At 42.2% G+C, this 12,964-nt stretch overlaps 1 protein-coding gene across 3 annotated transcripts in view; it reads left to right on the top strand.

Moving 5' to 3' along the window:
* The first annotated feature begins 7,400 nt into the window (after positions 1-7,400).
* g3bp1 (GTPase activating protein (SH3 domain) binding protein 1) overlaps positions 7,401-12,964 on the top strand; it is a 41,500-nt gene continuing 35,936 nt past the window's right edge. The window contains exons 1-3 of one of the 3 annotated variants that reach the window (XM_060837350.1): positions 7,401-7,420; positions 9,682-9,798; positions 11,889-11,970. In XM_060837350.1, the coding sequence (XP_060693333.1) occupies positions 9,704-9,798; positions 11,889-11,970 (177 nt within the window). In that variant the 5' untranslated portion in view covers positions 7,401-7,420; positions 9,682-9,703. The other 2 variants (XM_060837349.1, XM_060837348.1) reach the window with 2 other exon arrangements.

Genomic DNA, 12,964 nt, shown 5'->3' with positions numbered 1-12,964 from the left:
CAATTCCCGCCTCAGGCGACTGACTGTGTGGAGTTTGCACATTCTCCCCGTGTCTGCGTGGGTTTCCTCCGGGTACTCTGGTTTCCTCCCACAGTCCAAAAATGTGCAGGTTAGATGAATTGGCCATGCTAAATTGCCTGTAGTGTTAGGTTAAGGGGTAAATGTAGGGGAATGGGTCTGGGTGGGTTGCGCTTCGACAGGTCGGTGTGGTCTTGCTGAAGGGTCTGTTTCCACACTGTAAGTAATCTAATCACAGATCTTATCCAAGATCGTCTTCCAATACCTGGGTGAATTTGGTCCTACCAAGTACCTTCGCCTTCATTCAATTCCTTAAAGTAGCAGTTCTTGGCTTTGACTGCCTTTCATGAGACATGTGGAACATTCTTTGATCCAATTCTTTGCATGTCTTCTCCTCATCTTTTTATCTGGCACACTCATGACTGCATCAATGCTGCCTCTTGCTGTTGCCCTGAATATCCTTTCAACCTTCCTTACAATTTTCAGGACCCCTTTGCTTTCGTATGGTCTACTTTTGATACCTTATCCTTCCTTAATTTCTCTATCGCCATTTTGGAGATAGGTTGTCAACCAATATTTACTAGACGTTCACTAACTTCTATAGCTACAAAAACATAAATTGCTAGGAAAACTCAACAGGTCTGGCAGCATCTGTGGAGAGAAAACAGAGTTAAATGTCTTGAATCATAGAATCCCTACAGCATTGAAGCACGCCATTCGACCCATCAAGTCCACACCAACCCTGCGAGAAGCATCCCACCCACCACCCATCCTATTCCTGTAATCCTGCATTTCCCTAGCATGCACATCCACTAGACACTATGGGCAGTTTAGCATGGCCAAACTACAAAACCTGCACATCTTTGGAAGAAGGGTCACTGGACCCAAAACAATAACTCTGCTTTCTCTCCACCGATGCTACCAAACCTGCTGAGTTTTTCCCTGCAATTTATGTTTTAATTTCTGATTTCTAGCATTCACAGTTCTCTGGTCTTTTTTGATAGCTTCAATAACTCCCTTGATTACATTTCCTTTCAACAGTCCACCCAAATTCCTTTAAAAGCTCTCTTCAATTTCTTCCATTTTTCTAATACCATTGCATATGTTCTGATGATACCAACATATGTCTAAGTCTGTTGATGTGGCTTCATTTCTCATCTAACAAGGATTCCCTTCCACCATGTTTGAAAGAGGTTCGCTATTGACACCATTCCACAATCCCAATTTTGCATTCTCACCCATCCCTTCTTTCTGAGAATCAAAATAAAGTCCTTTTTCTTCAAACCTGCAATATTAACAACATTCATATTCAATCAGATCATCCCTTGACATTTCTGTTGTCTCCAGCATGTTGCCTCCATCAAGCACACAATACACATGCCCGGGAGAAAGCGAGGATTGCAGATGCTGGAGGTCAGAATTAAAAAGTGTGGCGCTGGAAAAGCACAGTCAGTCAGGCAGCATCTGAGGAGTGGAGAGCTGACATTTTGAGCGTAAATTCTTCATCAGGAATGTCATGTTTGAAAGAGATCCTCTATAGAGTCCAAGCACACACACTTGCATAGCGTTCTGAAGGGATTGTTTAGTCAGTGACTTTGCTTATCTGAGTGCATGTCAATGAAGAATCTAAGATTCAATGCTGTGCTTTCACCTCCTCCTGTCTTCATCTTCCAATATTCTATACTGTCAAACACACCCAAGGGGTCTTCACAATTTGAAATCTTGAGAAAAGCTGTATCGTAACAAGCACTTTCTGCCAAGGATTGCGAGGTGAAACTGATAAACCAGTTGCAGTAATTGAACATTTATTCGGATGGAAAGATGACAAGTTTAAGTTCCATCCTGAATGACTGCTTAAAATTGCCCGTTCCTCTGGTCAGCTTCTCGAACCCTGGAAAATCCTGGAAAGTAGGTTTCTCTCCAGAACCAAATGGACTTCCCTTAACCATGGCAAAATTTACTGGAGCAGCATTATGCTCTAGCAAAATTAAAATCACCATGTTTCACCTTGTCCAAACCCATCAAACTTTTCATTCCTAGGATCATTCTCATGAACCTCCTATGAAGATGTTCCAGGACCATTACATTTTTCCTGAGATATGGGGCTCAAAACTGTCCACAATATTTCAAATTTGTCTGACCAATGCTTTATAGAGCCTCAGAAGTACATCTTTGCTTTTATATTCAAGTCCTCTCATCATTGCATTTGCCTTTCTAACTAGTGACTCAACCTCCAAGTTTACCTTGAAGGAATTCTAGACTAGAACTCCCAAGTCTCTTTACACTTCAGACTTCTGAATTTTCTCCCTATTTAGAAGATAGTCCATTCCTCTATCCTTCCTTCCAAAGTGTATAACCTCACATTTTGCACGTTGTACTCTATCCGCCACATCTTTGCCCACTCTCGCCTAACCTGTCCAAAACCTTCTGCAGCCTCCTCGCTTCCTCAATGCTACCAGTCCACCTACCTATCTTTGTATCATCCACAAATGCAGCCAGAATGCCCTCAATTCCTTCATCTAGATTGTTAATGTATAAAGTGAAAAGCTGTGGTCCCACCACTGAGCCATGCAGAACACCACTTGTCACTGGCTGCCTTTCTGAGAAGGACCCTTTTATCTCCACTCTCTGCTTTCTGCCAGACAGCCAAGCTTCTATCCATCATCATGTCTCTGACACCATAGGTCCTTATCTTACTCAGTCCAGGTTGATAACTTCCATTAGCTCTCCTTGGTCTAACCTGCTCGTTACCTCCTTAATAATTCTAGCAGATTTGTCAGAAATGACCTCTCTTTAATGAAGCCATGCTGACTTTGCCCTATTTTACCGTACACGTCAAAGTATTCGGAAATCTCATCCTTCACAACGGATTCCAGGATCTTGCTCATGACTAAGGTTAGGTTAATTGGTCTGTAATTATTGTCTTTTGCCTTACTCCATTTTTAAATAGGGATGTCATGTTAGGGACTTTCCAGCCCTCGGGGACTAGCAATTCCTGAAAGATCACCACTAACGCCTCTTCTCTTCAGCTATCTCCCTTAGAACTCTGGGGTGTAGTCCATCTGGTCCAGTTATTTATCCACCTTCAAGCCATTCATTTTTTCTAGCACCTTCTCCTTGATGATGGTCACCAAACTCAACTCTACTCCCTCACTCTCTTGATTTTTTGGAATATTACTCATCTCTTCCTGTGAAGACTGATGTGAAGTAATTATTCAGTTCCTCAGCCATTTCCTTGTTCCTCACAACTATCTCTCCAGCATCATTTTCCTGTCTGCTCCATTTTGACTATGGCTGATATGTTTCTCAAATCCATTCATCTGCCTTCTCCCTGCAACCCTTGATTCCCATACCAATCAATGGGCCCATCAAGAAAGAATCTATTGATCTCTGTCTTAAATACACCTAATGATTGGCTACGATAGCCCTCTGTGACAATGGGTTTCATCGATTAACCGTCTGCTGGCTGAAGAAATTCCTCCTCATCTCAGTTCTAAAGGGTTATCCCTTCACTCTGAGTCTGTGCTAGTCTCTTCGGCTCTCCTACAAGTGGAAATATCTTCTCCACATCTATTCAAAAGGAAGGAGGTTATGATGAATCTTTCAGAAGAAAATTAGCTCAGCCTCAACTATTATGTCCAATTATGGGCACTGCATTATAGGAAGGCAGTTGGACCTAGTGGGCTTCTAAGGATTTTAGAGTCATAGTCATAGAGATGTACAACACAGAAACAGACCCTTCGGTCCAAATCATCCATGCTGACCAGATATCCCAACCCAATCTAGTCTGTCCGGCCAGCACCTGGCTCATATCCCTCCAAACCCTTCCTATTCATATACCCATCACAATGCCTTTTAAATGTTGCAATTGTACTAGCCTCCACCACTTTCTCTGGCAGCTCATTCCATACACGTACCACCCTCTGCGTGAAAATGTTGCTCCTTAGGTGCCTTTTATATCTTTCCCCTCTCAGTCTAAAACTATACTATCTAGTTCTGGACAGGCCCACACCAGGGAAAAGACTTTGTTTATTTATCCTATTCATGTCCCTCATGATTTCATAAACCTGTCCTCTCAGCCTCCAAGGAAAACAACCCTAGCCTATAGTTCCCCATAGCTCAAATCCTCCAAACCTGGCAACATCTTTGTAAATCTTTTCTGAACCCTTTCAAGTTTCATAACATCCTTCCGATAGGAAGGGGACCAGACCTGCATGCAATATTCCAAAAGTGGCCTAACCAATGTCCTGTAGAGCTACAACATGACCTCCCAACCCCTTTACTCAATACTCTGACCAGTAAAGGAAAATATACCAAACACGTTCTTCACTGTCCTATCTACCTGCGACTCTACTTGCAAGGAGCTGTGAACCTGCACTCCAAGGTTTCTTTGCAATACTCCCTCGGACCTTACCATTAAGTGTATACGTCCTGCTAAGATTTGCTTTCCCAATATGCAGCAGCTCACATTTATCTAAATTAAACTCCATTTGCCATTTCTCAGCCTACTGGTCCATCTCATCAAGATCCAGTTGTAATGAGGTAACCTTCTTTGCTGTCCACTACACCTTCAATTTTGGTGTCATCTGCAAACTTATTAACTAAAGCTCTTATGCTCACATCCAATCATTTGTATAAATGACGAAAAGTAGTGGACCCAGCACCAATCCTTGTGGCACTCCACTGGTCACAGGCCTCCAGTCTGAAAAACAACCCTCCATCACCACCCTCTGTCTTCTACCTTTGAGCCAGTTCTTTATCCAAATGGCTAGTACTCCCTGTATTCCATGAGATCTAATCTTGCTAACCAGTCTCCCATGGGGAACTTTGTCGAACGCCTTACTGAAGTCCATTTGACAACTTATTCTACCAAAATAATGATAGAGAAATCAAGAAAGGTAAATGATTCAGAGGTAGGCCATATGAAGGTGAAAGAAGCTTAGAAATATAAAAGAAGGTGAGGTATTCCAGAGAGGGTGTAGAAAGAAAATTATGATATAGTTCCAGTTACTTGGATGGAATGGAGAAGTTCTCCTTCGATAAGCAAGGCTCATAGCTGTTCAAAATCATCAGAGATTTGGACAGAATGGATAGTGAAGATTGAGAACCAAAGGACGTGAATCTATGGTGAATGGCAAAAAGAACCAAATGCGACAAAAGTTTATTTTTAAATGCAGCACATGGTTAATGTCTGCAATGCATCTTAGGAGCATGTGGTAGAAATGGATTCAATTGTGATTTACAAAAGAGAAAAGTAAAAAGTGCAACGCAACAGGAAGTGGGTGGAGGAGTGGGAGTGGCTGAATTGCTCTTGCAGAGAACTGAAATGGACTCAAAGTGCAGAATGTTTTTCTTCTGTATTGTAATCATTTGCGAATTCTACTAGTGCAGTTTTGGTTACTGCATACATGAAGGATGTGATCTAGATAAATAGAGAGAGTACAGAGGAGATTTTTGGTAATACTGGAGAATGTCAGCCATATGGAAAGATTGTTTAGATTGGATTACTTACAGTGTGGAAACAGGTCCTTCGGCCCAACAAGTCCACACTGACCCTCTGAAGAGCAACCCATCCAGACCCATTCCTCTACATTTATGCCTTCACCTAAACCTATAGGCAATTTAGCATGGCCAATTCACCTAACCTGCACATCTTTGGACTGTGGGAGTAAACCGGAGCACCCGGAGGAAACCCACGCAGACACGGGGAGAACATGCAAATTCCACACAGACAGTGATGGGAATTGAACCTAGGACTCTGGTGCTGTGAGGCAACAGCGCTAACCACTGTGCTGCCCACAACACTTTTGAACAGAAAAAACAGTGATGGAATATTTTTATTTTTCATGCAATGTTTGTGTTAATGTCATTCCAAATTCTCTCGTTGATTGGTCAGCCATTTCAGAGGACATTTAACAGTCAATCCACATTCCTGTGGTTCTGAAGTCACATGTAGATTTAAACAACTCTACGTTTTATGACAATCATAGCACAATTATCATTAGTCAACATCTAATTCCAAAATTTTATAGAATTCAAATTTCACCATTGACTGTGATGGGATTCCAACCCAAAGCTTTTCCAGTCGATATGACCATGACATCCAGATCACTCCCTGCATATGTAGAAAGGTGGATGGATTTGGTCTTTTTCCACAGAAATTAGAAGACTGAAAGGGGATTTCACCAAATAATGTAGAATTCTTGAGATCTGATAGGGTGGATGATATGAGAGTGTTGCACACAATTTTCAAATGAAACAAATGAATTTTCTATTCCACAGGATTGTGAATGCTTTGCGGTTCATCATATTTAAACAAAAGAGCTGACTCAATTTCTGGATACAAATATAGATAAAGAATATGGAGCGAATGGAAAAAGATTGATTTGAGGTAGTAAATCAGTCATGATCATAATGAATGGGAGAGCATGCTAGAATCGTTGAATGGCCTTTATATAAAAAAAACGAACATTAGTAGAGCACACAGTGGACTGAAAACCAGCATTGGAAGGAAACAGTAGCAAATGTAGCAAGACCAAAACAAAATTAAAGCAAGTGAATGCATAGAGCCCAACATAAACTGGCAGAGACAGTATGTTAGGATACACTAGGCAACAAACTTACTTCAATGATGCATTACCTTATAGAATGAATTGCTCTTCTAACCCAGGCGAAGAGATCGTAGTAAATACTTTGACTCTCCACACACAGCAATGTTAAATCGTTCAATATTGAGAGTATATGTAAAATGATTCATCAGTGACGCTGTGCTTGTCTGATGAACCACATTTGTGACATAACGAACCACCTCAGCGGAAAAAAAATATAAAACAAGCGGCAGGCTTCTTTGTGGGGAGAGTTTGACGCCTACTTTTTTTAACGATAGTCACTTTAAAACTCTTCACGGATCTTTCTACGTCGAATAATATTGATTCTTAAAAATATTTAACCTTTAAAATGTAATTATTACTTTGAATATATTTCAAAATGTATGTAAGTGAAAGGTGAGAACACAATTTCAGAATTCAATATTTCACCGCCCACTGTGAAAAGAAGATACATGATTTATACTGGGGCTCCAAACTCTCCCTATCTTTAATTCCATCCTGGCCCTTCCTCCTCCTAGTCCTTTCATGGCGACCGCCTTCTCAGGCAGAGCCCGCCCTTTGAGCTGTCCGTCAAGGCTAACCCCTCATGCGATTGGCTGCTACCGCACATTGCCCCGCCCCCTCTACGGGGTCTCCCCGCGGCTCCTGCAGCCGTTGCCGATCCACCGAACTTGCTGGCAGGTCAAGCCCCGCCCTCGTGCGGCCCCCCCCATCCCCTATTGGCTCACGGGGTCGATCCCCCATGCTATTGACGGTCGGAGCCGTCAATCAAGCCTTCCTTCTCTGCCCAGCAGGTTGGTGCGTGATTCGGCCGGCGCTCTCCTCGGCGGTGCGGGTATTTTTCTTTAATTTTCCCACCCAAAATATTCCAAACCCTCCCACCCCATAACCCCGGGAGTGAGAGAGAGAGAGAGAAAAAAAATCAGTTGCCCGGCCTGGGGTAGGTTATTAGCCGCCTTGTTCTTGCTGGAAACTCTTCTCACTCCCGGATTCCTGCGGTGAGTGAACTGAGCGGCTCGGGGGGAGCCGGCGGCGGCGGCGGGGCCTGGGGTGAGGGGAAGGGAGAGAGAGAGAGAGAAAAGATAGAGAGGGAAGGCCAGGCTAGTCCGGGCCGCGCGGCACCGCCGCCATTTTAAACACAGGCCGCGACGACGGCGACCCGAGCGAGGTTGGCGTGAGAGGGAAGCCCGGTGATTCTCTCCCTCCCCGCCCCCGGCCGACGAGGTGTGGGGGTGGGTGAGCGGTTGTTTGTCTGCACGCAGAGGTCCAGGCCTTTAGTGTTGGGGGTGGGGAGGACAGACGGTATGGAGTGGGGGTGGTCCGGCCTTTGTTCCCGTCCGGGCAATGGCGTAAGGGGAGGCAGAGCCGAGAGGGACCGGACCCCTCCGGTCGACGAGGCGGTCTGTGGTTTTTTTTTCTTCTTCTTCTTGATCAAACAACCCGCCCCCACCTTTGCACGTGGAATGCACCCGATATTCCCGCGTCTTTAATGCCGCCCACCCCGAGGCCTTCCCTCCCTGTCCCTTGTCCCCTACAGCTCCACGTGTTATGGAGCTCGGCCCGGCCTCTACCTGCCCTGTGCCATCCGATCACTTCATCCACATGTGACAGGGCGGGAAGTGTGTGTTCAGGGACTGGGGCATTGTCTGGGTCGTCTCTTCTCTTCCCCCCCCCCCCCCCCCCCCACTCTTTTTATTTTGAGGACATTCTCTCTCCTGTCACTTGAGATTATTTCCCGAGTAGTGGAGTCTTGCCCTTAAACATACGAGCGAATCCTAAACAACAGTGGATCATTTGGAAAGGGAGAATGATGCCTTTCTTCCTGCCTTTCAGCATTTGTCTTTCAGGAAAATGCCTCGCCATTGTTACGCAAAATGGCCAGATCTCCTTGAGGTTTTGCATTTCTTTGGTTGACAGGTTCAAGCGGACGGCCCCTCACTGTATTCCTTTGTAAATTACTTTTAATTCTGCGTGAACCAGAAAGTTACAACGTTTGCTGGTTGTAATTGTAAGCAAAACGTTGAAAATACGCTGTCAGCAATCCCTTTTAATATTTGCAGAATTGTCTGGGATGAAAGTAGAGACTGAGAAGACCTACTCCTGTCTCAGTGATAAATCTGGGCGAAGGTGAGGTCTGCAGATGCTGAAGGTTAGAGTGGTGCTGATTTTCCTGCTGCTCGAATGCTGCCTGACCTGCTGTGCTTTTCCAGCACCACTCTAATCTTGTCAGTGATAAGCCTGCAGAATGGGGGGAAAACAGAAGGAAACCACAGTGCACTCTGGTTTTGTTTTTTTTTCTGGCAGGACCACATAACTGCAATCATTTCTCAAAATTGGATGTCCGTATTGGAGCGTTATGATGTTTTTTGGTAATCAGGCAATGTCAATTTGACTTTTTAATATTTCTGCAAGTAATGATTCTCTAAGCAAAGGGGTAAGGGTTGCTCAGGGTATATTGGGCAGCACAATAGTGAACACTGCTGCCTCACAGTGCCAGGGACCTGGATTCGCTTCCAGCCTTGGGCTACTGTCTGGAGTTTGCATGTTCTCCCCATGGCTGCGTGGGTTTTCTCCCACAGTCCAAAGTTGTGCAGGTTTGGTGAATTGGCCATGTTCAAATAGCCCATAGTGTTCAGGCATGTATAGGTTAGGTGCATTAGGCAGGAGTGATGTAGAGTAATACGGTAGGGTAATGGGGTCTGGGTGGGACACTTTGGAGGGTTGGTATGGACTTATTGGGCCAATGGCCTGTTTCCACACTGTAGGGATTCTGTTCTATATCCTATACTCTGTTCTTTCTGTTCTATACTCCACAATTCAACCTTACGCAGAATAAAACTTTGTTCACTTCATGTTTGATTATCAGAGCCCAAATAAAACTTCACTTTACCAAGGTTTACAATCCTTATGATGAGTTAAATCTTTGAATTCTGACTTCAGAACTTTAATTGTATTTCTGTGGTTTTGGCTTGATCAATTTGAACTCTTATTAGTTGGGTTGGTTGGCTTGTATAATTGTAATAAGGTAGCCCTGTTTTGTTTTTTTCTTGTATAGCAATTCTCAGTTGACCAAAGAGATGGTGATGGAGAAGCCAAGTCCCCTGCTTGTAGGGCGGGAATTTGTGAGGCAGTATTACACACTGTTGAACCAGGCCCCTGACTATTTACACAGGTAAGTTGGCATTTTTATGTAACCATTTTTTAATGTGATTGAAGACAAGAGCCTGTCTTTAATTGGATCAACTAAAGATTGTTTTGTCAATTTGGTTTGGAAGATAGGGCAAGAGGTTTAAAAAAATGTGGAAGTGGGTGCCCATTTTTAGACTAAATTCAAATATAATCTATTTTCTTCAACCCCAAAGTGTATCAGTTACTATAACAGTACTTGTTCATTTTGTTTAAGCTTCTTTCATCCGAAGCTCCCTCTAGGTTGTTAGCTATTGCCTTACTAATCTGTCACGTCTGTACAGAATTAAACTTGATAAAAAGTACTAGCTTAGAAGGCAACAAACTAAAGAAGTGATATTTTAAGAAGGACAAAGGACTTAAAAGTTATAAAATGTTTGTCACTATCTATTACCTTTCATCAGGTTTTTCTAACTGGTAGTCTAGCATATAACCAATATTGTTGCAAATTTTCAATGTGGTATACTCATTACCTAGAGTTTTCTTGTAAGCATCAACTTAGTGCAATTGCAGACTAACTTCTAATAGAAGTATTGCCCCTTAGAAAATATTTACATTTAGACTTGTAAGGAAACGGGCTAATCCATTTGTCATTTGAACCAGTAATGATGCTTCTTTATATACTCTTTCCAGTACTGTTTGAGAATGGTCTTATTTTCATTGTATGTGTTTTTGGTGACTTAGTCATAGACGTGTACAGCACGGAAACAGACCCTTTGGTCCAACTCATCCATGTCGACCAGATATCCTAAATTAATCTAGTCCCATTTGCCAGCATTTGGCCCACATCCCTTTCAATCTTTCCTATTCATGTACCACCCAGAAGCCTTTTAACTGTTGTAATTGTACCAGCCTCCGCCACTTCGTTTGGCAGCTCATTCCATACCCTAAATATCCTCTGTGAAAAAGTTGTTGCTTAGGTCCCATTTAAATCTTTCCTCTCTCACCCTGAGCCTATGCCCTGGAGAAAAGACTTTATCTACTCATCCTATTGGTTTCTATGGTTTTTTAAAAAACTGAAACACTGCTAAACATTTCCTTAAGAGTTGCTATTGCTACCTCATCAGAACTTTGGCAATCTGTATTAGGTCTAAAACATGCTGCTCACTTTCACATCACAGCATACCTGTAGGTAGTGCTGCACATTTTTTGATGAGGATTACAGGTGAGCAAAAATACTGATGCTACCATATGGAGTCAGATGATTGATTATAGAATTCTAAACAGAAAGCAGTCATTCAGTCCAATGTGACTCTGCCAACACTTTGAATTGGAGCTATCCAGTCAGTGTATTGATCTTTCCAATAGCCCTAAATTATTTTTCCTTTTCGTTAAGTCCACTTCTCTTCAGACAGTTATTATTCAAATTGCTTCTATTGCTCTGTATGCAGGACTTGTGAATCATCACTCAAAAACTAACAGGTCTGTTCATCTTCATTTGGGCTGTGATTAAATTTACCCTTATGATTGTATTTGAAAATTGCCATGTTTGAGTTTTTCTGTTTGTTCATAATGTTTTCAAAACTTTACCACTAAAGAGTGTAAGAGTTTCATCTTTATGCATTTCAGCTTCCATTCAATAGACCTAAAGGTCTGTGAATTTTCTCATGGATAGTTTTGAGTGTTTTCTCAGCTTCTGGGATAGTTGCTGTTTGGGCAGAACTGATGTTCTTCTGTCCTTTGTGATTCCTTAAGTGACTTTAAAATTTGAAAAATCAGAACCCAAAATATTAAGTCATACTTTTTGTGTGTTATTCCATGGGAGGTGGATGCCACTAGCTTAGCTGGCATCTATTTTTCATCGCAGTTACCTTTTAGAAGGTGGTGAGCTGAATTTTTCGAATTGTTGCAGTTCTTGAAGTGTGGGTGCTTTGTCAGTACAGTAAAGAAGTAAATTTCAGGATTTTGATTTAGTGTAATTGAGGTGCATTTTTTGTATTTAACAGTTCTACAGCACTGTGCTGCAATTTATACTCTGTCTTAGCAGGAAGACTTATCTTTTCATGGTCTTGTGCATTTTGTCTCTCATTTACAAAAAAAAGGATGTTCCACTAAAACAGAAATCTTGTATTGTAGGTTTTATGGAAAAAATTCTTCATATGTTCACGGTGGTTTGACTTCAAATGGAGATCCAGCAGAAGCAGTATATGGACAAGCGGTAATGGTCTTTCTTATGCACATACAAATGTATAAACTTGCTTACAAAAGCATCCAGTGAGTCCAACTATGTGTGAGATTTGCAGCTGCTTGCTGTAGTTCTGGATTAAGTCAGTGTGTTCAGCATTTGGTTACTATTCAAGGGGAGGTTGCAATTTGAGCCCTGCTACGTGAAACAAGACTCTTCTCATTGTGGCAGTTTGGATTCAGTGCTGTAAATGCCTTGGCAGTCTGTTCAGTCTGATCTGCTTTAAGATTCTGTTACTGGATTATTTATATAGCTGAGGGTTCGATATTTCATTACCTGATAATCCTACTGCTAGAGGCAGCTTTTTGGAATTGTCATGCAATTCTATTTGGTATTTACACATCTCCCTAGTTAGCAATCAGGTATTTTGAGCTAGTCATTCTTATTTCAGAGCTGATTTTAATTTGGCAAATGATACGATTTGTTCATCAAATTTTCCAACTTATTTTTCTTTAACAGTATTCCTTGATCTGCTTAAGACTGAATAGGCTATGCTAATGTCAGGGTCATTTCTAAATCTGTATCTTTATGCAGTTAAAACTCAGTCGTCTTCAGCGTCCCATGTTAAAACGTAGATTGAACTCAGCTTCTGCACCTGTACTTGAATAATACCTGAAGTATAAAGCTGAAATTGAGCAATGACTTCTCCTTGCAGTTTACTAGCTGTTGGAAAGTATTTTGAGAAGATCTTTTGTAAAGACAAAATTAGGCACAATTAATGAGTTATGTTGTTGACTGTATTCACATACTACTGTTCACTGAAGTTGGATAATTGTTCATTCTCAGAATGTGAAATGAGACAAAGAAGGCCGTTTGAGCCTGCTCTGCCATTCAGTAACATCCGAGCTAAGGTGGGAGACAGAGAGTGGTGGTGGTGGAGGTTTGCTTTTTGGACTGCAAGTCTGTGACCTGCAGTGTGCCACAAGTATTGCTGATAGATTCACTGCTTTTTGTCATTTATATAAAT

The sequence above is a fragment of the Hemiscyllium ocellatum genome, chromosome 16 (assembly GCF_020745735.1).
Source record: "Hemiscyllium ocellatum isolate sHemOce1 chromosome 16, sHemOce1.pat.X.cur, whole genome shotgun sequence".
NCBI classification, from domain to species: domain Eukaryota; kingdom Metazoa; phylum Chordata; class Chondrichthyes; order Orectolobiformes; family Hemiscylliidae; genus Hemiscyllium; species Hemiscyllium ocellatum.
Note: the sequence above shows the minus strand (reverse complement) of the source record. Positions and strands in the feature narration are given on the sequence as shown.